The 24,123-nt window shown below is 50.0% G+C and overlaps 1 protein-coding gene and 1 long non-coding RNA gene across 6 annotated transcripts in view; both read right to left on the bottom strand.

The window, feature by feature from the left end:
* Positions 1-15,228, bottom strand: part of MSRA (methionine sulfoxide reductase A) — a 471,584-nt gene extending 456,356 nt beyond the window's left edge. For 2 of the 5 annotated variants that reach the window (XM_064146682.1, XM_064146681.1), the window contains exon 1: positions 15,030-15,228. In XM_064146682.1, the coding sequence (XP_064002752.1) occupies positions 15,030-15,159 (130 nt within the window). In that variant the 5' untranslated portion in view covers positions 15,160-15,228. The remainder of the gene's footprint in view (positions 1-15,029) is intronic. The other 3 variants (XM_064146683.1, XM_064146680.1, XM_064146685.1) reach the window with 3 other exon arrangements.
* LOC135177170 (uncharacterized) lies at positions 5,242-7,115 on the bottom strand. The gene is made up of 2 exons (XR_010302965.1): positions 7,071-7,115; positions 5,242-6,697 (listed from the first exon to the last, which is right to left on the bottom strand). It is a non-coding gene; the product is annotated as an uncharacterized LOC135177170 (long non-coding RNA).
* Positions 15,229-24,123: the final 8,895 nt, after the last annotated feature.

Here is a 24,123-nt window from a genome sequence, read left to right as displayed (position 1 = left end):
GGGGGTCAGGCTCTGCTCACTGCTCCCTGGGATAGGACAAGCAGCAATGGGTGTAAACTGCAGCACAGGAGGTTCCAGCTCAACACAAGGGGGAACTTCTTGACTGTAAGGGTCCCAGAGCCCTGGCACAGGCTGCCCAGAGAGGTTGTGGAGTCTCCTTCTCTGGAGACATTCAAGGCCTGTCTGGATGTGTTCCTGTGTGATCTGTGCTGGATTGTGTGGTCCTGCTCTGGCAGGGGGTTGGACTCAATGACCTCCTTGGGTCCCTTCCAACCCTTAACATCCTGTGAGCCTGTGACATTTCCACTTTCTCACTGGGCTCCTAGCACAAGCTGTCAGCCAGTGCCTCAAGCACCAAATCTCCACCCTCAGACATGCCATACATCTACAACTACCTGAAGGGGCATTGTAGCCAGGTGGGGGGTGGCCTCTTCTCCCAGGCAACCAGCAATAGAACAAGGGGACACAGTCTCAAGTTGTGCCAGGGTAGGTATAGGCTGGATGTTAGGAAGAAGTTCTTCACAGAGAGAGTGATTGGCATTGGAATGGGCTGCCCAGGGAGGTGGTGGAGGCACCGTCCCTGGAGGTGTTCAAGCAAAGCCTGGATGAGGCACTTAGTGCCATGGTCTGGTTGATTGGACAGGGCAGGGTGATAGGTTGGACTGGATGATCTTGGAGGTCTCTTCCAACCTAGTTGATTCTATGATTCTAAGATGAGTCTTCTGTCTTCAAATGAGTGACACGGAAAGAGAATTAGTTCCCACTAGAGTTCTGCTTCTCAATCATTCCTAAAATTTGAGTGGTCCTTAAAACGTTTTTTTGGGGGCTTCTGGGAAGTAAAATACCTGGAAAACCAAGCCCAGGTGACAATAACACAGATATAATCCTCTTGGCCACGTGGTTCTTTTCCTCCAGAAAATAAGATCCTATCTTTAAACCTAGGGCTGGAATAATCTCTTCCCCCAGGTGGATGAAATATTACTAACTCCAATTTCACTTATCTGCAACAAGAGTTAACTGTGAGCAACACATGAGTAACAGCAATAAACAGCACTACATATTGCAGAGGTTTTAGCCTTATTTGAACTAAGGACTCTTATTTATGTCTATTATTTTAATTGTACCAGCAAATGAAATTGTTATGTATCACCAAAAATTGCAATAAAGCAAGAGCAATATACAAGCATATCCATACCACTGAAATTCTCCAGGCTACATAAAACATCAGCACACAAAGATAAAATAAAGCCTATTAAGCAACAAATTAAAGCCAAATAGTTCAATGGCTGCAGAGAAAAATGAATGCAATAAAAGTTACAGCAAACAAAGTTAAGGCAACTTGCACCACTTAAAGCATAAATAAGTTCTTCACAGAGAGAGTGATTTGCTGCCCAGGGAGGTGGTGGAATCACCATCCCTGGGGCTATTCAAGAGAAGCCTGGATGAGGCACTTAGTGTCATGGTCTGGTTGACTGGATAGGGCTGGGTGCTAGGTTGGACTGGATGAGCTTGGAGGTCTCTTCCAACCTGGTTGACTCTATGATGAAAAAAAGTTAAATCACAGAAGAGGTTTTGAGCCAGCAGTGTGCACTGGCAGCCCAGAAAGCCAAGCAGAGCCTGGGCTGCAGCAGCAGAAGTGTGGCCAGCAGGGCCAGGGAGGTGATTCTCCCCCTCTGCTGTGCTCTGCTGAGACCCCACCTGGAGTACTGCATCCAGTTCTGGAGCCCCTGGGACAAGAGGGCTGTGGAGATGCTGGAGAGTGTCCAGAGCAGGGCCAGGAGGATGCTCAGAGGGCTGCAGCAGCTCTGCTGTGAGCACAGACTGAAAGAGTTGGGGCTGTGCAGGCTGGAGCAGAGGAGGCTCCCAGGTGACCTTCTTGTGGCCTTCCAGGGTCTGAAGGGGGCTACAAAAAAGCTGGGGAAGGACTTTTGAGGATGTCAGAGAGTGGCAGGACCTTGAGGGGGATGGAGCAAAGCTGGAGGTGGGTAGGTTCAGCCTGAAGGTGAGGAGGAAGTTGTTGAGCAGGAGAGTGGTGAGAGGCTGGAATGGGTTGCCCAGGGAGGTGGCTGAGGCCCCATGGCTGGAGGTGTTTGAGGCCAGGCTGTGTGAGGCTGTGTGCAGCCTGCTCTAGGGTAGGGTGTCCCTGGGCATGGCAGGGGGGTTGGAACTGGCTGTTCCTTGTGGTCCCTTCCAACCCTGACTGATTCTATGAGAAACTTTTTGAGCTGCAAGATACCAGAATAATCACACCAAAGTAACACAGAAGGACTAAGACAGAGAGGTCAACAGCCAAAACATTCAAGCAACCTTAAATCTGCCTTAGGGTAACCCAGTGCAGGATCAGCCTTTATGTAATTTAATTCTTTATGCAAGTCAATTATTTAAGTAAAGCACTGTACCAGGTAAATAAAGTGGCAGTTGTCACCCTGTACTCACCACTGGTGAGGCTACACCTTGATTATGATAGAATCATAAAACCAACCTGTTTGGAAGAGACCTCCAAGCTCAGCCAGTCCAACCTAGCACCCAGCCCAAGCCAATCAACCAGACCATGGCACTAAGTGCCTCATCCAGGCTTTGCTTCAACACCTCCAGGCACAGCAACCCCACCACCTCCCTGGGCAGCCCATTCCAATGGCAAATCACCCTCTCTGGGAAGAACTTGGTGTTAAGATTTGGACCCTTCACCCCAAGAAGGACATTGAGGTGCTGGAGCATGTCCAAAGAACAGCTGCTGAACAGCCTAGAGCACAAACCTTCTGAGAAGTGGCAGAGGGAACTGGGGTGGTTTAGTCTGAAGAAAAGGAGGCTGAGAGGAGACTTCCTGAAAGGAGGCTGGAGAGAGGTGGCTGCTGGTCAAGTTGCACCAGGGCTAGTTTAGGTTAGACATTAGAAGAAACCTCTTCATTGACAGGGTTATGAAACACAGGCTCCCCAGGGAGCTGGCTGACTCACCATCTCCTGGGGTGGAAAAGATGTAGAGTTGTGGTGCTAAGGGGCATGGTTTTGCAGCAGACACATTAGAGTTAATGTTTGGACTTTAGGATCTTAAAGGTCTTTTCCAACTAATTCTTGGTTTCTACCACTCCTTCAAACCAGTTAAAGGATGAGGAGTTTTGTCATTGTACTTCCTAAGGCTTGTGAGGGAGCTAAATTGTGGCACCTCCACAGTTCCATGTGTGAACAATTTAACCTTCCAGGCTTTTAACATTAACCATTAAAACAAGAAAGGGGGAAAAATGATTCTGTGCCATTTGAAGAGAAGGCCTTTTTATTCAGGGCAACCAGAACAACTCTCTGGGAAAGAAAACAATTCCCAAGGCTTTACAGTGAGTACCAACTACAGAGACAGGTCATTAAACACCACTATGCCCTCAATTAATATGGGTTGTGCTGTTCTGGGGAAAAACAGAGAAGATAAGAATGGTTCAGACAAAATTCTCACCATACCAGAGCATCTCTCTGCAGTAACTGCACTTTTTCACTCTGAAGTGAATGTAACAGAGGTTACCTTTCAGTGAAATGAAGACAGATTACTCTGTGTTCACTGAACAAGAAAGGCAGTCGTGTGGGCAGTTACCTGCACTAGTTATTCCACTGTAAATCCACACCAGGCTTACACTGATCTGGCCACATAACCATAATGTAACCTGTCATCAGGTCTAGTCTGAGTGAGTTTCCATAGCAGTTCCCCTTTTCCTTAAGAATGCCATAAACAACTGAGCCAATGGCATCCTGGGCTGGCTCAGGAGCAGTGTGGGCAGCAGGACAAGGGAGGTTCTTCTGCCCCTGTGCTCAGCACTGCTCAGGCCACACCTTGAGTGCTGTGCCCAGTTCTGGGCTCCTCAATTCAAGAGAGATGTTGAGGTGCTGGAACATGTCCAGAGAAGGGCAAGGAAGCTGGTGAGGGGCCTGGAGCACAGCCCTGTGAGGAGAGACTGAGGGAGCTGGGGGTGTGCAGCCTGCAGCAGAGGAGGCTCAGGGCAGAGCTCATTGCTGTCTGCAGCTCCCTGAAGGGAGGCTGTAGCCAGGTGGGGGTGGGCTCTGCTGCCAGGCAAGCAGCAACAGAACAAGGGGACACAGCCTCAAGTTGTGGCAGGGGAGGTCTAGGCTGGATGTTAGGAGGAAGTTGTTGTCAGAGAGAGTGATTGGCATTGGAATGGGCTGCCCAGGGAGGTGGTGGAGTTGCCGTCCCTGGAGGTGCTGAAGCCAAGCCTGGCTGGGACACTTAGTGCCGTGGTCTGGTTGCTTGGCCAGGGCTGGGTGCTAGGTTGGACTGGCTGATCTTGGAGGTCTCTTCCAACCTGGCTTATCCTATTTCATGATTCTATGAAAAGTATGATTGTGGCTTTTTTTTCCCGGACCAGCAACCTATTGTATGAGAATAGACTAGACCAGACCAGGGTAGAACAGAATAGACTTCAGTTGGAAGAGACCTGCAATGCTCATCTAGTGCAACTGCCTGACCACTTTGGGGCTAATGTCTTCTGGCATTCCCTACGTGATGAATTAAGCACACAAGTGCCTGGTTCTCTGTGACAGTGTAACTGTGTCCTGCTGTAGCAGCACTTGGAGCAGGAAATTCAAGGATATGAACAGCTCCTCCACAGAACAGTGGGGGTTGGAAGGAATCTCTGGAGATCATCTAATAGGCTGGATGTCAGGAGGAAGTTCTTCACAGAGTGAGTCATTTGCCATTGGAAGGGGCTGCCCAGGGAGGTGGGAGTCACCGTCCCTGGGGGTGTTCAAGAAAAGCCTGGATGAGGCACTTAGTGCCATGGTCTGGTTGACTGGATAGGGCTGGGTGCTAGGTTGGACTGGATGAGCTTGGAGGTCTCTTCCAACCTGGTTGATTCTATGATTGTAGTCCAACCCCCCTGCTAAAGCAGAGTCACCCAGTGCAGGTTGCCCGGGACCACATTCAAACGAGTCTAGAAGTCTCCAGAGGAGACTCCACAACCTCTCTGCCAGCTCTATACTGGGTACAACATAAAACAAAAGCAACACTCCTCTCTGGTGTGGAAAGTGAAGGAGCAAGGGGCAACCTAATGCCACGTCTCTGCCAGTGACAGAACTGCATCAAAAGTGTGTTACAGTCATTTCTGTGATCTGGGACACAACCTGATTCCCTACACAGTACTTTAGCAATGCCTACTTGTACATGAGCATCCTAGCATTTACAGCTGAGGATATGCTAACTTTGTGCTACTGTGATGATAATGAAGTCAGCTAAACATCATATTGAAAAAGAAGAATATTTATTTAGTTGAGTTACACAGACACAACTGAGGACATAGCTGACACCATGGATCTTCAGCAATCAAGAAAGGAAAAAAACCACTTTAAATAGCAGCATGGGAATCAAGTAAAGAAACTGAGGTGTTTCTCTCAGCCTTCCGAGTCAAAACTCACAACATTACCCAAATGTCAAGTCAATATCATTCACCCAATAATGGTACTAAATATAAATGGGCACTATTAGCTGAAGAAGTCCAACATAGCCCAGGGCTGACACAAAATAACACAGAATGTTCTCTAGTGAAAAAAAATTAACCTTTGCACATATAACTCTTCTGTTTAATTCTCCCAAGTGGCAAGTTTCTTTAGTGACATGAATCTGACAAATCCAGCTATGCCATCCCTTCACAAGACAAGGAGTTGCTGAATCCTTGGGTATCATGCATGCTACTACCTTTTCCTAGAAATAATTACCCTCTTTTATTACATAACTTTCAATGGTTCTGCATAGCAGCATCCACACATAATCCTCTGAATAAAGAGCTTCTGGGTTTGGGTTTTTTTATCTCAGGGAGGGGGAAATGAGAGTATCAGCAAGAGAAGTCTCCTTCGAGCCTTATTTGCATTCAAGAGGCTGCCCGTTGGGTAAAGTTTCTTCCCATTTAAGCAATGCTGTTTCCCAGCAACCTGCACTGTTGCCAGGAGAAACCCTGGGGAGCCCTTCCTCCGCGCCCGCCCCACCGCAGCCCTGGGGGTACAGCTTTGTGCAGCACTGCCTCATGCCAGCGCACACATCCAGCTGTGAGCCGCATGCTAAGCAGCCCTCCAGCAGCTCCAGGAACCCAAACAAGAGATTGGTTTCTTTTCTTGGGTTGGTTTAGAGATGCCTCAGCCCTTCCTATTGCTGTGCAGTTAGCAGTGGTAACACAACACAGGGCTTTTTCACTGGGGTGGCAGTACCTTGGGAGCTGTGTTTGACAGCTGGATGTGCAGCTCTACAGACATACTCCCTGTATGTATTTAATCTACAGAGCATCATGTGTGCTGATCACTGCCTTTTTGTTGTTGTTTTCCAGCTGCCAAGAGCAAAAAGTACATGCAAACAATACAAACATTTCCTTAGATTGACTTAAAACTTTGCTGCTTCTTACAATATCTTCCAAAATGTGAATCACAGAATCACAGAATCATTTAGCTTGAACAAGACCTTTCAGATCAGCAAGTCCAACCATTAACCCACCACTGCCAGGCCACCATTAAACCATGCATCTCAGCACCACATCTACATGGCATTTAAATCCCTTCAGGAATGAAGACTCCATCACTTCCCAGGGCAGCCTGATCCATGGCTTGATAACTCTTGTCAGTGAAGATATTTTTCCTCATGCCCAAATGAGTGGCTAGAAAGCAATTCCTGGGTTTCCCACAACAGTCCAGTACACACAGTTTCACACTTGGCCTGAAAATGAGCTGGTTGGTATGGAGATATAAAAACCTGCCAAGATGCAAAAATTAAAAGTAAAAAAAAAGAGAGACAGAGAGAGAGAAAAAGAAGCCATGGCATGTTAGTAGAGAGAGGATTTCCAAGTACATCTCACACCTATTTCACACCTTAAAGATGCTGGAAATCACAAATTCCAGAAGTTGTCTTTCAGATAACCCTCCCCCAGGAAGAACAGATATAGAACAGTCCTGAAGAGAAGCCTTTGGGAGTACTGGTTGAGGAAAAGCTCAACGTGAGCCAACAGTAAGTGCTTCCAACTCAGAAGGCAAGCTGTATGCTGGGCTGCATCAAAACCAGCGTGGCCAGAGGGTGCTGGGAAGAGACCTACCTAGGACTCACTGCCTGGAGTAGTATGTCCAGCTCTGCAGGCTCCTACACAAGAAAGGCATGGAACTGTTAGAGTGGGTCAAGTGAAGGGCCATGAATATCATCAGAGGGCTGGAGCACCTCTGCTGTGAAAACAGAGAGTTGGGGCTGTTCAGCCTGAAGAAGAGAAGGCTCAGGGCAGAAATCTGAGGTGGCTGATAAGAGCTTTCCAGTATTTGAAGAGGGCCTACAGGCCAGCACCAGAACGAGAGGACACAGCCTCAGGCTGTGCCAGGGGAAATTTAGGCTGGAGGTGAGGAGAAAGTTCTTCCCTGAGAGAGTCATTGGACACTGGAATGGGCTGCCCGGGGAGGTGGTGGAGTCGCCGTCCCTGGAGCTGTTCAAGGCAGGATTGGACGTGGCACTTGGTGCCATGGTCTAGCCTTGAGCTCTGTGGTAAAGGGTTGGACTTGATGATCTGTGAGGTCTCTTCCAACCTTGGTGATACTGGGATACCTGGAGAGGGACTTTTTACAAAAGGATGTGGTGACATGACAAGGAGTAATGGCTTCAAACCAGAAGCTAAGATTTAGATTAGACATTAGGAAGAAATTCTTCACCATGAGGGTGGTGAGAGCCTGCAATGGGTTGCCCAGAGAGGTGGTGGAAGCCCCATCCCTGGAGGTGTTTAAGGCCAGGCAGGATGAGGCTCTGGACAGTCTGATCTTGTGTGACATGTCCCTGCCTATGGCAGGGGGGTTGGAACGAGCTAATCCTTGTGGTGCCTTCCAACCCTGGTTCTATGAGGGTGGTGAGGCACTAGGACAGGTTGACCAGAGAGGTAGTGAATTGCTCAAAGCCTGTCTGCATGTGGCTTTGAGGAGCCTGGTCTAGTGGGAGATGTCCCTGTCCACAACAAGGCAGGTGGAACTGCATGATTTTTAAGGTCCCTTCCAACACAAAACATTCTGTTGCTGCTTGCCTGGCAGCAGAGACCAACCCCACCTGGCTACAGCCTCCCTTCAGGTAGTTGCAGACAACAATGAGCTCTGCCCTGAGCCTCCTCTTCCGCAGGCTGCACACCCCCAGCTCCCTCAGCCTCTCCTCTTAGGGTTTGTGTTCCCTATGAGTGAGGTTATGCCTCAGAACAAAGAGAAAATGCAATTTCTCTTAAGGTTTAGTAGAATTAACTTCTTGTTTTCCCACCACTTGCTGACATTTCAGTATTATGCCCTATCAGGTAAACTAAGTTACTCATTTCTACTGAAGTTGTGTGTGGCATATGGGTGAAAAATTGTGAGAGCTACTTCCACCGAAGTTGAGCTGAGAAACAATGTCATGTGTGGCCAGGCATAGCTTACATTTCAACTTACCTTTCTCATTCAGAAGAGTCAATTACTCATTTCTTTGTTCTAAGAGATGGTGTTTGCCTCAAATACACTCAAGCCATCAATTTCCAGAAAATTACTAAGTTTCATTAGAAGCTGACTTGCATCTACAACTGCTGTCTACAACTACCTGAAGGGAGGCTGCAGACAGGTGGGGTTGGACTCTTCTCCCATGCAGCCAGCCATAGAACAAGGGGACACAGCCTTAAGTTGTGCCAGGGGAGGTCTAGGCTGGATGTTAGGAGGAAGTTGTTGGCAGAGAGAGTGATTGGCATTGGAATGGGCTGCCCAGGGAGGTGGTGGAGTTGCCGTCCCTGGAGGTGTTGAAGCCAAGCCTGGATGAGGCACTTAGTGCCATGGTCTGGTTGATTGGCCGGGGCTGGGTGCTAGGTTGGACTGGATGAGCTTGGAGGTTTCTTCCAGCCTGGTTGATTCTATGATTCAAGAACATCTATTTTATACCTACAACATAGTGCTGCTTAATGTCTGAAAAAAAAGGTGCTGTATTTGCCCAAGATCAAGGAGGGTTGAGTTTTTTTCAAGTGTTAAAGGGGGAAAAAAAATCATCTCACCTTTTTCATTTTATTACTTGTTTTCTAGTGATAAAAATCTCTTAGCAGAGCTCACATTTTAGTTTGCGGTTCTTGTGCTGTGCACAATTCAGCAAACTGTCAGAATCTCAGAGAAAATCTGCTTAAAACTTCTCAGCCTAACACTGCATACATATTCCAGCATGGAATAAGCATAAGGTACCAGGGTTTTTTTCCCCCCCTCTAAATCAGCACAGTAGAAAGAGGCTACAAAAACATGGAGAACTCCAAGACTAATTCACAAGTATCAAGGGATTGGGTCGTCCTGTTTAACAGTTCTGCATTTTGACACTTGCCCTTGGTGAGGAAATGAAACCTTTGTCACCATAAAATGGCTTAGGAATAAGTTACAGGGGGTGCTGCAAAATAGCTCTGCAAAGACAGACCTGAGAGTGTGAGTGGACAAGATCACCATGAGCCAACAATGTCTCATTGTGGACAAGAAGGCAAATGGTCTCCTGCTGTGCATTAAGAGGAGTGTGGCCAGCAGGTGCAGGGAGGTTCTCCTCCTGGTCTACTCTGTTAGTGAGGCCACATCGTAGTATAGGTCAGGGTTGGAAAGGACCCACAGAGATCATCGAGTCCAACCCCCCTGACAGAGCAGGACAATACTAACACAGATCACAGTCAGCCTGGTCTCAAACACCTCCAGCCATGGGGCCTCAACCACCTCCCTGCGCAACCCAGTCCAGCCTCTCACCACTCTCCTGCTCAACAACTTCCTCCTCATGTCCAGCCTGAACCTGCCCACCTCCAGCTTTACTCCATTCCCCCCAGTCCTGGCACTCCCTGATGTCCTGAAAAGTCCCTCCCCAGCTTTTTTGGAGCCCCCTTCAGATCCTGGAAGGCCACAAGAAGGTCACCTGGGAGCCTCCTCTGCTCCAGCCTGCACAGCCCCAACTCTTTCAGTCTGTGCTCACAGCAGAGCTGCTGCAGCCTCTGAGCATCCTCCTGGCCCTGCTCTGGACACACTCCAGCATCTCCACAGCCCTCTTGTAATGAGGGCTCCACAGAGGAACACATCCAGACTGGATCAGCTCCAGATCAGGATCTTGATTTCTAGCATGTAGCTGCTAACTCCAGCCTGTGGTGCTGGGGCCAGTATCATTCAGCAGCTTCAATAGGAAGATGAAGGTTATGCCAGGAAACACAGCAAATTTGAGGGCAATGCTCAACTGAGAGTGAGTGCAGACACAGCAAACTGCAGACCTTCTGTCCAATGAGACCTTGAAAAACTTCTGGTTTACCCTGACAGAAACCTCATGAAGGCAAGCAGGGAAAAGTTTTGCAGCAGTGCAAGATCATCTCAGACCTGCTGGAAAGGGCCTGTGATTGTGGCAAAATCCAGGTTAAATACTAGGTAGCTGTGTGTTGTCATTGCAAATAAAGCAAGCTGTGTCCTGGGATGCATTACAAGGAGCAAGGACAACAGAGGGAAAAGTCCTCTCCTCTGCTCTACTGGCACGAATTCTGGGCTCCCCACCTCAAGAGAAACAAGGAGCTGCTAGAGGAGGGTTACAAAGATCGAGGGGACGGGAACATCTACAACTCTCTGAAAGATGGTTGTTGTGAAATGGAGACTTCCAAATTTGTCTGACTGCAAGCCTGTGCAACATGCTTTAAGTGACTAGGTGCTTTAGCAGACTCGTTGGACTAGATGATACCCAGAAGTCCTCTCCAACTCCTAACATTCTGTGATCTTGTAAAATGATAACTTCAGGCAGGATGACACTTTGCCAGCAGCTCTGCAAGTCCTATTACTGATTTACTGGGAACTTCAGTGAGGGTTTTTCCACTTAAAACCACCAGTGGCACAAAGTTGCAAGTTGCTAAGTGCACTATCCACTTGGCAAATGAAGTGGTGGCTTGAGATGTAAATATTGTCATTTGAGCTCACGTTGCCTTCATGAAACTGAGCCCTCACTGCCAGGTTTCCTCCATGCTAATTCACTGCTTCTCATAAGCACTTTGCAGATTTATTCCTGCCAGCTTTACAAGGGAGAAGAAAGAAGCAGTTAAGCACAGAGGAGCTCAGGTTAAGTACAAAGGCCCAGCCAACAATTGTGAGGGATGGCAGAATCACAATCAAGCCTAGCTCTATGTAACCAGGGGGGCCACCAGGCCCCCCGGCCTTTGATCCCCTCCACCAATCACCCAGTGCACACCACAGAGACTCACCAGTGATGATGAGAGGAGGATCCCTCTGCCCAGTTGGGCAAGCTTGGCTACTGCCTTCCCTGGGGCCCATTAAATAGGGGAGTGGGCAGGGAGGGCAAAGTGGCCACACCTGGGGTGGGAGGAGACTCCAAGAGAACTCAGGTGCTCTGGGTTTGGGGGGAAAAAGGGGAAAGGGGCAGAAAAGGGGAGGTGGTGCTGAAAGGATGGAGATGAAAAGAGGAAGATGGGGGAAAGAGGAAGATGGAGAGGAAGGAAGGAGATGGAAAGAAAAAGGGGGAGATGGAGGAAAATATGAAGAGGAAAGGAGGGAGATGGGGGAGAAGGGAGATTTAAACAAGTAATAAAAATGAAAACTGGACTGTAGTGTTTGCACTGCAAGCAGCCTTCTCATGAGCAGCCTTTTGTCATTTCTGCCTGGAGTGGTAACCAGACATCTTCAGTGGCTCACTGTGTTGGCAAAGAAGAGCAAGCCACACCTGGCTAAGGGGGGAAAATGAGGAAATAAAGAGGAAAGCTAAGAAATAAAAACCAAGTACAAATTATAAAGACATATATGCAAACTGTGAGGCCTTTCAGCAAGTTCTGCATGGGACAGCAATATGCCCCTGTGGCCAAGAGGGCCAATGGCATCCTGGGGTGCATCAGGAAAAGTGTGGCCAGCAGGTCTAGGGAGGTTCTCCCCCTGTACTCTGTCCTGCAATACTGTGTCCAGTTTTGGGCTCCCTGTTCCAGAGAGACAGAGATCTGCTGGAGGCAGTCCAGCAGAGAGCCACAAGGATGACTACAGACCTTGAGCATTTCCCATATGAAGAGAGACTGAGAAACCTGAGGCTGTTTAGTCTGGAGAGGAGAATGCTGAGAGGGGACCTGATCAGTGTGTACAAATCTCTGAGGGGTGGGTGTCAAGTGGCTGGGGCCAATCTCCTTTTGGTGGTCAGCAGCAATAAGACATGGAGCAATGGCTACAAAATGGAATGCAGAAGGTTTCACCTCAACATGAGGAGAAACTTCTTTACAGTGAGGGTGACAGAGCACTGGAGCAGGCTGCCCAGCAAGGCTGTGGTGTCTCTGGAGACTTTCAAAACCCTCCTGGAGGTGTTCCTGTGTGAATTACCCTGGGTGACCCTGCTTTTGGCAGGGAGTGCTCTCTGGAGGTCCCTTCCAACCTCTAATGTTCTGTGATATTACTAAAGTATCACTCATAGCTGGAGCTGAGCAGAGAAGTTTGTTGTGCTTGAGCAGATGACAGCAGAGCAGTGGATGTTGGTTATGTTGATCTCAGTACAGCATCTGACACTGTCTCCCACAGCATCCTTCTGGCTAAACTGAGGCAGTGTGGTCTGGGTGATTAGGTAGTGAGGTAGCCAGGGAACTGGTTGAAGGAAAGAAGTCAGAGCTGTGGTCAGTGGGATGGAGTCTAGTTGGAGGCCTGTAACTAGTGGAGTCTCAGAGAGGTCAGTACTGGAACCAGCTCTGTTCAATATATTCATCAATGATCTGGATGAGGGCACAGAGTGCACTGTCAGCCAAGTTTGCTGATGACACAAAGCTGGGTGGAGCTGCTGACACACCAGAAAGCTGTGCTGCCATTCAGCCAGGCTTGGACAGGCTGGAGGGCTGGGCAGGAAGAATGAAGTTCACAAGGGTAGAGTCTTGCATCTGGGAAAGAACAACCCCAGGCTTCAGTACAGGTTGGGGATTGACCTGTCAGAAGGCAGCGAAGGGGTCCCAGTGGATGGAAGGCAGACCATGAGCCAGCAATGCGCTCTTGTGGCCAGCAGGGCCAGTGCCATTCTGGAGTGGATTAGAAGGGCTGTGGGTGGTAGGTAAAGGAGGTTCTCCTGCCCCTCTGCTCTGCCCTGCTGAGGGTGTCCAGTTCTGGGCCCCCCATTTCAGGAGGGACATGGAACTGCTTGAGAAAGTCCAGCACAGAGCCACAAAGATAATTAAGGGAGTGGAATATCTCTCTTATGAGGAGAGCCTGAGGGAGCTGGGGCTTGTTAGCTTGGAGGAGGCTGAGAGGTGACCTCTCTACTGACCATAAATATGTAAAGGTGAGTGCCAGGAGGCTGGAGCCAGGCTCTGCTGGGTGAGGCCCAGTGACAGCACAAGGGGCACTGGGTAGAAGCTCAGACATAGGAAGTTTCATGTAAACATGAGAAGGAATTTTTTCACTGTGAGGGTGACAGAGCACTGGAACAGGCAGCCCAGGGGGTTGTGGAGTCTCCCTCTCTGGAGAGAATCAAAACCCACCTGGATCCTGTGTGATCTGGTATGGGTGATCCTGCTCTGGCAGGGGGGTTGGGCTGGATGGTCTTTCAAGGTCCCTTCCAGCCCCTGACATTCTGTGATTCTGCGAATCTATAGGATGTGAGAGAAGCATTTAACCTTTGTTAACTCCCTTCTGCCAGATTTCTGTACTTAAGAAAAGCCTGGATGAGGCACTTAGTGCCATGGTTTAGTTGACTGGATAGGGCTGGAGGATGGGTTGGACTGGATGAGCTTGGAGGTCTCTTCCAACCGGGTTGATTCTATCATTCTATAAGTGACATTTCCCCATTTCTTCTCCACCACAACAGCTCAGCTGTGCTCTACACCTCACAAAATGTTATTTTAGGCAATCCACTTTTTGGCTTTCTGTAGCATAAATTTAACAGTAAATCACTGTTGAAGTACTTCTGCACTGACTGCAGTTTCATTTCTGGTCTGACCCCCATGTGCATGGGAGATTGGGCAACTGAAAGCCTCAGAGCTGCTGAAAATAGCACTGGGTACTTGTATCTGAATGCTCAGTGCCCAAACGTTGGGGTTGGAAGAGGGTGAGGCCACAATCTGTTCAGTGGTGTCCAGCAACAGGTCAAGTGGAAGGTGTCCACAGAAGGGCTGGTCCTGAAACACAGCCCTAGGAGGAGAGGCTGAGGGAGCTGGGGGTGTGCAGCCTGCAGAAGAGGAGGCTCTGGGAAGAGCTCATTGCTGTCTGAAACTCCCTGAAGGGAGGCTGTAGCCAGGTGGGGTTGGGCTCTGCTGCCAGGCAAGCAGCAACAGAAGAAGGGGACACAGTGCCAAGCTGTGGCAGGGGAGGTCTAGGTTGGATATTAGGAGGAAGTTGTTGTCAGAGAGAGTGATTGGCATTGGAATGGACTGCCCAGGAAGGTGGTGGAGTCTCTGTCTCTGGAGGTGTTGAAGCCAATCCTGGCTGAGGCACTTAGTGCCATGGTCTGGTTGCTTGGCCAGGGCTGGGTGCTAGGTTGGAGTGGCTGAGCTTGGAGCTCTCTTCCAACCTGCTTGATTCTATGATTCTATGAAGTGGTAATAGACGCAAACTGGAGCCAAAAAGCTCCACCTGAACACGAGAAAAAACTTCTTTAGAGATGGTGGAGCGCCGGAATAGCTGCCCAGAGAGGTTGTGGAGTCTTCTCTGGAGAGATTCCCAACCCGCCGGGACGCCAACCTGCGCAGCACGCCGCAGCAGAGCGGAACCAGACGCGGGCCAAAGGTCCCCCGCAACCCGCACCCTGCTTGGACTTTGCGACCAACTCCTGGGTGTGCAGCAGCGTACAGCGAACGCCGCTCCGCAGCTAAGCCACGCAAGCAGGGCACGCCGCAGCCTCCCAGCGCCCCACACACGCACACCACAGCCCTGCCACACCGCCCCCACGCAGCCGCCGCCGCCCCCCGCACCTGCGCCACCGCCGCCCGCGCAGCCGCGGCACCGGGCCCGCCCCGCCCGGAGCCCTCTGCGCATGTGCGCAGGGACAGCTAAAGGCCTGCGCTCCGCCGCTGCGAGCCACGGCAGAGGGGCCGCGTCCCTGTCCCTGTCCCTACCTGCCACCGCGGTGCGCTGGCTCCTGCCGGGGAGCGCTTCTTCCCTCTGCGGCAGGCGGGAGGCCGAGTCGCCCATCCTGAAGATGGAGCCGCGGAGCACGTGGAGGAGGCGCCGCGGCGCTGCTAGCATCTGCCCCGCTGGGCGTCGGCCGCGGCGGCAGGGGGTGAGGGCGGGAGGGGTGTGAGCGGCCGCCGCGCTGCCCGTCGGGACGGGCCGGGCCGTGGGGCGGCGGAGCGCGGGGCCCGCCCCCTGCCGAGCGGCGGCCAGCTCCGCCGGGGCTGCCTGCTGCCGCTGCTGCTGCCGGCGGCGGTCAGCTCCGCCGGGGCTGCCGCCTGCTGCTGCCGGCGGCGGCCGGGGAGGGACGCTCTGGACACGGAGCCCACATGGTCGCTCCGGGCCCTGTGCCCTGCTGGAGAGGGACACCGCCACACGCACTCCTTCACCTGGTGCTGGGGGCTCGATGCACCCGAGAATGCAGCAGCCTTTCTGTTGTGCCCCCAGCCGCTGTGCCCCGGGGCGACACACAGCACCACCGCCTCATGCCTTTGAGTCTCTGCTCCAGGTGGTGCAGCCGCCCTCGGGCTCAGGAGTAGCAGCTGTGCTTTGCATGCATCAGTCTCAAAAGTAGTCCTGACCCTGAGGGCTGTCTGCTGAGCTTTGTCCCTGGCCTTACTCCCTGAGGTATAAACCTCTGTGCGATGGACTCTTTGCTCTGGGGTCCCCTTTCTGTGGCTGGGCCATAGCTATTTTTGCATGGCCTCTGCCTCAGGAAGGGGTTTCCTTTGCCTGTCCCTCGTAAGAGTAGGTGTGGATGAATGGCATCCACCCCCTGGCTTGCGTTCCCAGCTGGGGAAGGGTTGTGCAGACGTGGTCAGAGAAACATGGCACGCAGGCTCCTCATGCAATGCTATGTTTTGTTGTTCTGTGATAACTTTTTTTCCCCCACAGTTTTCTGGTAGTTGATAGCTGCTGCCCTCCTGTAAATGCTGTGCTTCACCAGTGCTCTGTGTTGTGCCTGTCTTGCAGAGTACTGTGTGTATGGAGATGCTCTACAGAGATCGGTGTCTGCACCCATGTTTGCAATAAAAACCTAGAGACAAAAAGTGGGCAGTGTGTAAGTACTTGTGCAAGATGCCCATCTCCTGAGTACTGTGTCCAGTTCTGGCCTCCTCAATTCAAGGGAGATGTTGGAATATGTCCAGAAAAGGCCAACAAAGCTGGTGAGGGGCCTGGAACACAAACACTATGAGAAGAGGCTGAGGGAGCTGGGGGTGTGCAGCCTGCAGAAGAGGAGGCTCAGGGCAGAGCTCATTGCTGTCTGCAGCTGCCTGAAGGGAGGCTGTAGCCAGGTGGGGTTGGGCTCTGCTGCCAGGCAAGCAGCAACAGAAGAAGGAGACAGAGTGTCAAGTTGTGCTGGGGGAGGTCTAGGCTGGATATTAGGAGGAAATTCTTCACAAGGAGAGTGATTGGCATTGGAATGGGCTGCCCAGGGAGGTGGTGGAGGCACCGTCCCTGGTGCTTTTGAAGCCAAGCCTGGCTGAGGCACTTAGTGCCATGGTCTGGTTGATTGGCCAGGGCTGGGTGCTAGGTCAGACTGGATGATGTTGGAGGTCTCTTCCAACCTGCTTGATTCTATGATTGTTCAGGGTGATTCAGCTCTTTCAGTGGGTAGCACAGTCAGGTTTCTAATGGAGAAGACTTAGGGAAACTAGAACAATGGTATTTTGGTTTTTCAACAACTGAAGCTCATTCTGTGCCTACAGTTATGGTCAATGGAAGGGAAATTGGTACAAAATCTCACAGGGTTTTGGGAACTGGGCAGGGGGTTTTGCACTGACAATTTCAGAGTATGGGGAGGGCAAAGTAATGGTCAAGTAAGAAGAAGCAAAGGGGTGGAAAGGATATGATAGCAATTCAATGTTAAAATCCACCTGAGGTGGTTTGAGAATGCTGGAGAGAAAATGATAGACTAATGCTTAGTCTGTGAGGGGAAGGCCAGGTAAGTCACTCAAAAAGTGGTCTGTGAGAAAGGTAGTTTCATTCAGCTCCTAAGCTGGACTTTACACAGCTATGCTCTTAAGACACAATATAATTAAGCTTATAAAGGAGACATTTACTGCAATCCTGAGAATTCCCAGGTGCTTCTAAAGGGATCAAGAAAAGCACAAAATTTATCTTAGGAGTCAGACTTAAAAATTCAGGTGGGGCCATGAGTTAAAGCTGTCCCATCTCAGTTTTCAGACCCTCTATTCCTATTGAGCACAAACAGTTGCAGGATGCAGTCTGTGTTTCAAGTTGTGTTAAATTTTGATAGAATTACTCAGATCAAGACTGGAGAAGACCTCCAGAAAAGCCTGCAGGAACCTGAAGAAAATCCATCACATTAAGTGAACACAAAGATGCATGTGGTAAATAACAGAGGTGTTGTGACAGTACAAGTTAGTGAGAGAAATGCTTGGCTGCTAAGTGAATTTCATTTCAGACCTCTTCACCTAATTAGCTGCTCTCAATTCATATCCATGCTGACATTTGCCATCGCTTTCTTTAAGCCACTGCAGGTGATGGCATCCACTGGTCTTATACTGGTAGTAACTGATAACATTTCTTCTGTTTCACCATACAGAGTTAGACTCTCTGCATTGTCTGCTAAGAACATGTCTCCAACAAATGCATCTATGAATCCTTTCAGTAGCAGCATGCTTGCTGCTTCATTGTGGAGTTAACATTTTCACTGCCACCTTCCTTACGTGAATAGAGGTCAGTCAGAGGTGAAGGGCAGGAAAACAGATTACTGCTGTTCAGCCTTGCAGATGAAATGGCTGAGGTCCTACAGAGCCGTGATGTGCAGTGAACTGCTCAGGCCACACCTCGAGTACTGTGTCCACTTCTGGGCTTCTCAATTCAAGAGAGATGTTGAGGTGCTGGAAGGTGTCCAGAGAAGGGCAGCAAGGCTGGAGAGGGGCCTGGAGCAGAGCCCTGTGAGGAGAGGCTGAGGGAGCTGGGGGTGTGCAGCCTGCAGAAAAGGAGGCTCAGGGCAGACCCCACTGCTGTCTACGACTACCTGAAGGGAGATTGTAGCCATGTGGGGTTGGTTTCTGCCAGGCAAGTAGCAACAGAATGAGGGGATGGAGTGTCAAGTTATGCCATGGGGAGATCTAGGCTGGATGTTAGGAGGAAGTTGTTGCCAGAGAGTGTGATTGGCATTGGAATGGGCTGCCCAGAGAGGTGGTGGAGTTGCTGTGCCTGGAGGTGTTGAAGCCAAGCCTGGATGAGGCACTTAGTGCCATGGTCTGGTTGATTTCTAGGGCTGGGTGCTAGGTTGGGCTGGATGATCTTGGAGGTCTCTTCCAACCTGCTTGATTCTATGATTCTAACTGCCAGTTGGTGAAAAGCCAGTATTATCTCCACTCAGATGATCCTCCATGCCATAGATGCTGTGCTTGAATATTTATGTTATGTTTATCTCTCAAATCATAGGTGTCCCTGCTGGCACATTAATTATTATGTGAAAATGTGCTTTGTCACCTATTGCATTCAGCTGCTTCAGAAGAGAAGGCCGTGGGAGGATGTTACTGTGGCCATTTAGTGCTTTAAGGGACCTGTAAGATGACAAAAATGTTTTTTAGTGGGGGCTTTTGTTGTGACAGAACAAGGGTTGATGGTTCTAAACTAAAGGAGGGGAGATGTACAGAATTAACCAGGTTGGAAAAGACCTTCAAGATCATCAAATCCAACCTATTACCTAATTAACTAAACCATGGCACCAAGTGCATCATCCAGTCTCCTTTTAAACACCCCCAGGGATGGTGACTGCACCACCTTCCTGGGCAGTCCATTCCAATGGCAAATCACTCCTGTGAAGAACTTCCTAACATCCAGCCTAAACCTGCCCTGGCACAGCTTGAAACTGTGTCCTCTTGTTCTGTCACTGGTTGCCTGGGTAGCCTTCTCTAGGCTGAGACTATGAACAAGGAAGAGTTTTTCTGCACTGAGGTTGGTGAGACACTGGTACAGGTTGCCTAGCAAGCTGGTAGAAGCCCCATAGAATCATAAAATCATCCAGGTTGGAAGAGACCTCCAAGCTCATCCAGCCCAACCTAGCACCCAGCCCTGGCCAATCAACCAGACCATGGCACTAAGTGCCTCAGCCAGGCTTGGCTTCATCACCTCCAGGCACAGAGACTCCACCACCTCCCTGGGCAGCCCATTCCAATGCCAATCACTCTCTCTGACAACAACTTCCTCCTAACATCCAGCCTAGACCTCCCCTGGCACAACTTGACACTCTGTCCCCTTCTTCTGTTGCTGGCTCTGGAACCATTCCAGGTCAAGTTGGATGGGGCTCTGAGCAACCTGGTAGAGATGAAGTTGTCCCTGCTGACAGCAGGGATGTTGGACTAGATGAACATTGAAGGTCATTTCCTATCTGTTTGTGAGGCTGATAATGGCAGAGCAGGGCTCTGCAGGCTTGGTGATGGAGGTCCAAAGCAGTGGTTGGTGAGTGGCAGACAGCAGAGCTGCTGATGCCTTCTGATAACAGCTGTTAGAGGCAGGAAGCAGTCTCCCATTTGGTGTGCAAATGGCACTTCACACACTGTGTTCCTGTTCCACAACTGGCACCCAAGTATTAAATAGTAATAAGTCATCATGCCACTTAACAAATAAAAACTGCTGATTTACTGGAGTGCTTGCTGCTCTTGGGCTCCATGGAAACAGAATACTTCTGAAATTAAATGAATCCCACTTACACTGCAGGCAAGTGTGGACTATCCCCTTCACTCATTCCACAGGTTGAAGTCTGGGTGGGGAAAAAGTCTGCAAATCACATTCTAGCTTGCAAAGGTTTTCTTGTTTTGGGTATTCATGTCCAAGCAAGCAGAATGTGATTATTTTTATTTGTAGTGTTCTGTGCTTCACCCTCAAACACAGACTTTCCATGTACCAAGGCATTTGCTGCATTAAGTGTATCAGGGAAAAAAAAAAGCTTTAATCTAGGCACCTCCACAGTGCTTGCATTCCTGTGTGGTTAATCACAGTATTCCTAGCACAGCAATTTCACAGCATATGGTAAAAATCTTCAGGAAACCAGCATGAAGAAAGGAAAATTTCGGCTCAAGGGAGAGAGCAGGAAGAAAAGGGCTGTGGGCTCTTCTGTGTCCTTTCAGCCAGAGATCTACACAACCTCCTGGCTGGAGAGCAGCCAGGAAGAAAGGGACCTGGGGGGTACTGGTAGATAGTAGGCTGTACATGAGCCAGCAGTGTGCCCAGGTGGGCAGGAGAGCCAATGGCATCCTGGGCTGGCTCAGGAGCAGTGTGGGCAGCAGGACAAGGGAGGTTCTTGTGCCCCTGTACTCAGCACTGCTCAGGCCACCCTTTGAGTGCTGTGTCCAGTTCTGGGCTTCTCAATTCAAGAGAGATGTTGAGGTGCTGGGAGGTGTCCAGAGAAGGGCAGCAAGGCTGTGGAGGGGCCTGGAGCACAGCCCTGTGAGGAGAGGCTGAGGGAGCTGGGGGTGTGCAGCCTGCAGAAGAGGAGGCTCAGGGCAGAGCTCATTGCTGTCTGCAGCTGCCTGAAGGGAGGCTGTAGCCAGGTGGGGTTGGGCTCTGCTGCCAGGCAAGCAGCAATGGAAGAAAGGGGACAGAGTGTCAAGTTGTGCCAGGGGAAGGTCTAGTCTGGATGTTAGGAGGAAGTTGTTGGCAGGGAGAGTGATTGGCATTGGAATGGGCTGCCCAGGGAGGTGGTGGAGTCTCTGTGCCTGGAGGTGTTGAAGCCAAGCCTGGCTGGGGCACTTAGTGCCATGGTCTGGTTGCTTGTCTAGGGCTGGGTGCTAGGTTGGACTGGATGATGTTGGAGGTCTCTTCCAACCTGCTTGATTCTATGATTCTATGAAAAATCTTACTTGTCAGCTAAGGTGTATTTTTGGCAGCTTGTTTTACTTCCAGGTATACACTTAGTCAAAATATTGTGTCTTTTTATTTTTGTGATTCTGTTTTCATCTGCCAGCAAAGCCACACACACACACAAAGCTAATGGAATAAATTAAGCTTTTTTTTTTTTTTTTTTTGGTGGAAAATTATGCAACATAAACATTGCAGAGTGTGTGGTGGCTTCCTTGGCTCTGTCAGTCAGCACTGGTTTGTGTGCAGCTGCACTGATGACTTTATAAAATCGAATGAGAGAGTGGTTTACATTGCCCTGCTGAAAGATATCAGTGGAACTGATACTGCTCATTCCCCAGTTCAGAAAAAAAAAGAAGAAGAAGAAAGAAAAACCAAACAAACCAGAAAACACTGCACCTGAATTTCATGAGGTTCAACAAGACCCAGTGCAAGGCCCTAGAATCACAGAATCAACCAGGTTGGAAGAGACCTCCAATGTCATCCAGTCCAACCTAGCACCCAGCCCTAGCCAGTCAACCAGACCATGGCACTAAGTGCCTCATCCAGGCTTTTCTTGAACACCTCCAGGGACGGTGCCTCCACCACCTCCCTGGGCAGCCCATTCCAATGGGAAATCACTCTCCTTGTGAAGAACTTCCTCCTAACATCCAGCCTATACTTTCCCCCCTACACCTAGATCAGGGTGATTCCCAGTAGCAGTAAAGGCTGGAAGTAGAATGGATGCACAGCAGCCCTGCAGAGAAGGACTTAGGGATGCTGGTGGGTGACAAGCTGAACATGAGCCAGCAGTGTGCATTTGCAGCCCAAAAGGCCAATCCCACCTGGGCTGCATCCAAAGCAGTGTGGCCAGTGGGTCACAGGAGGTGATTTTTCCAATTGGACAAGGCTGGGTGATAGGTTGGACTGGATGAGCTTGGAGGTGTTCAAGGAAAGACTGGAGGTGTTCAAGAATAGGCTGGATGAGACAGTTCCATGGTCTAGTTGATTGGCTAGGGCTGGGTGATAAGTTGGACTGGATGATCTTGGAAGTGTCTTCCAACCTGGTTGCTTCTATTCTATTGTAATTTACCCTGGAGGTGTTCAAGTCCAGGTTGGATGAGGCCTTGAGTGATCTGTTCTAGTGGGAGGTGTCCCTGGCTACGATGGGGAGTTGGAACTAGATAATCTTTGAAGTCCCTTCCCACCTAACCATTCTATGATTCTTGTGAGACCTCACATGGAGAATTGCATCCAGCTCTGGAGACACTCACAGAAGGACATGAACCTCTTGGAGCAGGTTCAGGGGAGGCAATAAAAATGGTGACTGGAGCACCTCTGCTACAAGGACAGACTGAGAGAGTTGAGGTTGTTCAGCTTGGAGAAGAGATGGCTCCAGGAGGACTTTACTGCGTCCTTCCAACATTTAAAGAGGCCTATAAGAAAGATCAGGACAATCTTTTTTACAAGGTAAAATCATAGAATCATAGAATCAACCAGGTTGGAAGAGACCTCCAAGCTCATCCAGTCCAACCTATCACCCAGCCCTATCCAGTCAACCAGACCATGGCACCAAGTGCCTCAGCCAGGCTTTTCTTGAACACCCCCAGGGACGGTGCCTCCACCACCTCCCTGGGCAGCCCATTCCAATGCCAAGCACTCTCTCTGTGAAGAACTTCTTCCTAATACCCAGCCTATACCTACCCTGGCACAACTTGAGACTGTGTCCCCTTGTTCTATTGCTGGTTGCCTGGGAGAAGAGGCCACCCCACACCTGGCTACAATGCCCCTTCAGGTAGCTGTAGACAGTAATAAGATCAGCCCTGAGCCTCCTCTTCTCCAGGCTGCACACCCCCAGCTCCCTCAGCCTCTCCTCATAGGATTTGTGCTCCAGGCCCCTCACCAGCTTTGTTGCCCTTCTCTGGTCATGTTCCAGCACCTCAACATCTTTCTTGAATTGAGGGGCCCAGAACTGGACACAGCACTCAAGGTGTGGCCTGACCAGTGCTGAGTACAGGGGAAGAATAACCTCCCTTGTCCTGCTGGCCACACTGTTCCTGATGCAGGCCAGGATGCCATTGGCTCTCTTGGCCACCTGGGCACACTGCTGGCTCATCTTCAGCTTACTATCTATCAGTACCCCCAGGTCCCTTTCCTCCTGACTGCTCTCAGCCACTCAGTCCCCAGCGCTGCTTGGGGTTGTTGTGGCCAAAGTGTAGAACCCTGCACTTGGCCTTGTTAAATCTCATCCCATTGGCCTCTGCCCACCCATGCAGCCTGGCCAGGTCCCTCTGCAGGGCTCTCCTACCTTCTGTAGCAACAGGAGCAGGGATGATGTTTTTAAAGTGAAAGAGAGGAGATTCAGACTAGATATAAGCCAGAGGTGTTTTTTTTCACATTGAGGGTGGTAAAACACTGGCACAGGTTTCCCAGAGAAGGAGTAGAAAACATTGCAGGTGAGCTTGGCTGAGTCTCTGAGCAACCTGATGTAGCTGAAGATGTCCCTGGGGAGTTAGACTAGATGATCTTTAAAGATTCCTTCCAACCTACAGCACTCTATCAACTCTTATGCTAAATGCTGCAATAGGCTTTTTATAAATGTGCTTCTGTGACACTCAGACAAGTGCCATAAAACTAAAAAAGGAACTTCTCAAGCTTTCAGTGTGATCATATATTACCATTCAGCTGCACTCCCTGTTACTAATAAAGTCTGTAAGAAATACAAGGGCACAAAGACTAAAACCAGCTGGATGATGCTGTTCAGGGTAATAAAAGCTGCCGGCGTTTGAACTGCTTGGTTATTTCCTTGCCCTCTATGAGATATTTTAAGGTGTGTGTGTGGTGGATATGACTGAACAGGAGCTTTCCCCACGACGCCCAGCTTCTCTCTGCTCAGCATCTTCCCAGGCGTGCTGGTCCAGGGATGCTGGTGCAGGGATGGAGGCTGCTTTCCTGAGCCCTCTTGTGGGCTGCTTCCTCCACTGCACCAGGCAGGTCCTACCAACAAGGCAATTCCTGTGCTCCGAGAAGACAGCAGTTAGGAACCGTGAGCTGGTTCCTCGCCTCTGCGCGTAAGAAAAGCGCATGAAAGCAAAATAAACCAGCTCTTTCATTAAAAGGCATGAGAGATTTGCCGGGCTTTGACCAGAGATATCTTATTTGCACTCTGGCATCCAGCAATAACGGTGATTATTGAATCGCAAGGCTGAAAGCTCTCCT

The sequence above is a fragment of the Pogoniulus pusillus genome, chromosome 7 (assembly GCF_015220805.1).
Source record: "Pogoniulus pusillus isolate bPogPus1 chromosome 7, bPogPus1.pri, whole genome shotgun sequence".
NCBI lineage: Eukaryota > Metazoa > Chordata > Aves > Piciformes > Lybiidae > Pogoniulus > Pogoniulus pusillus.
This window is presented reverse-complemented; position numbering and strand designations above follow the sequence as displayed.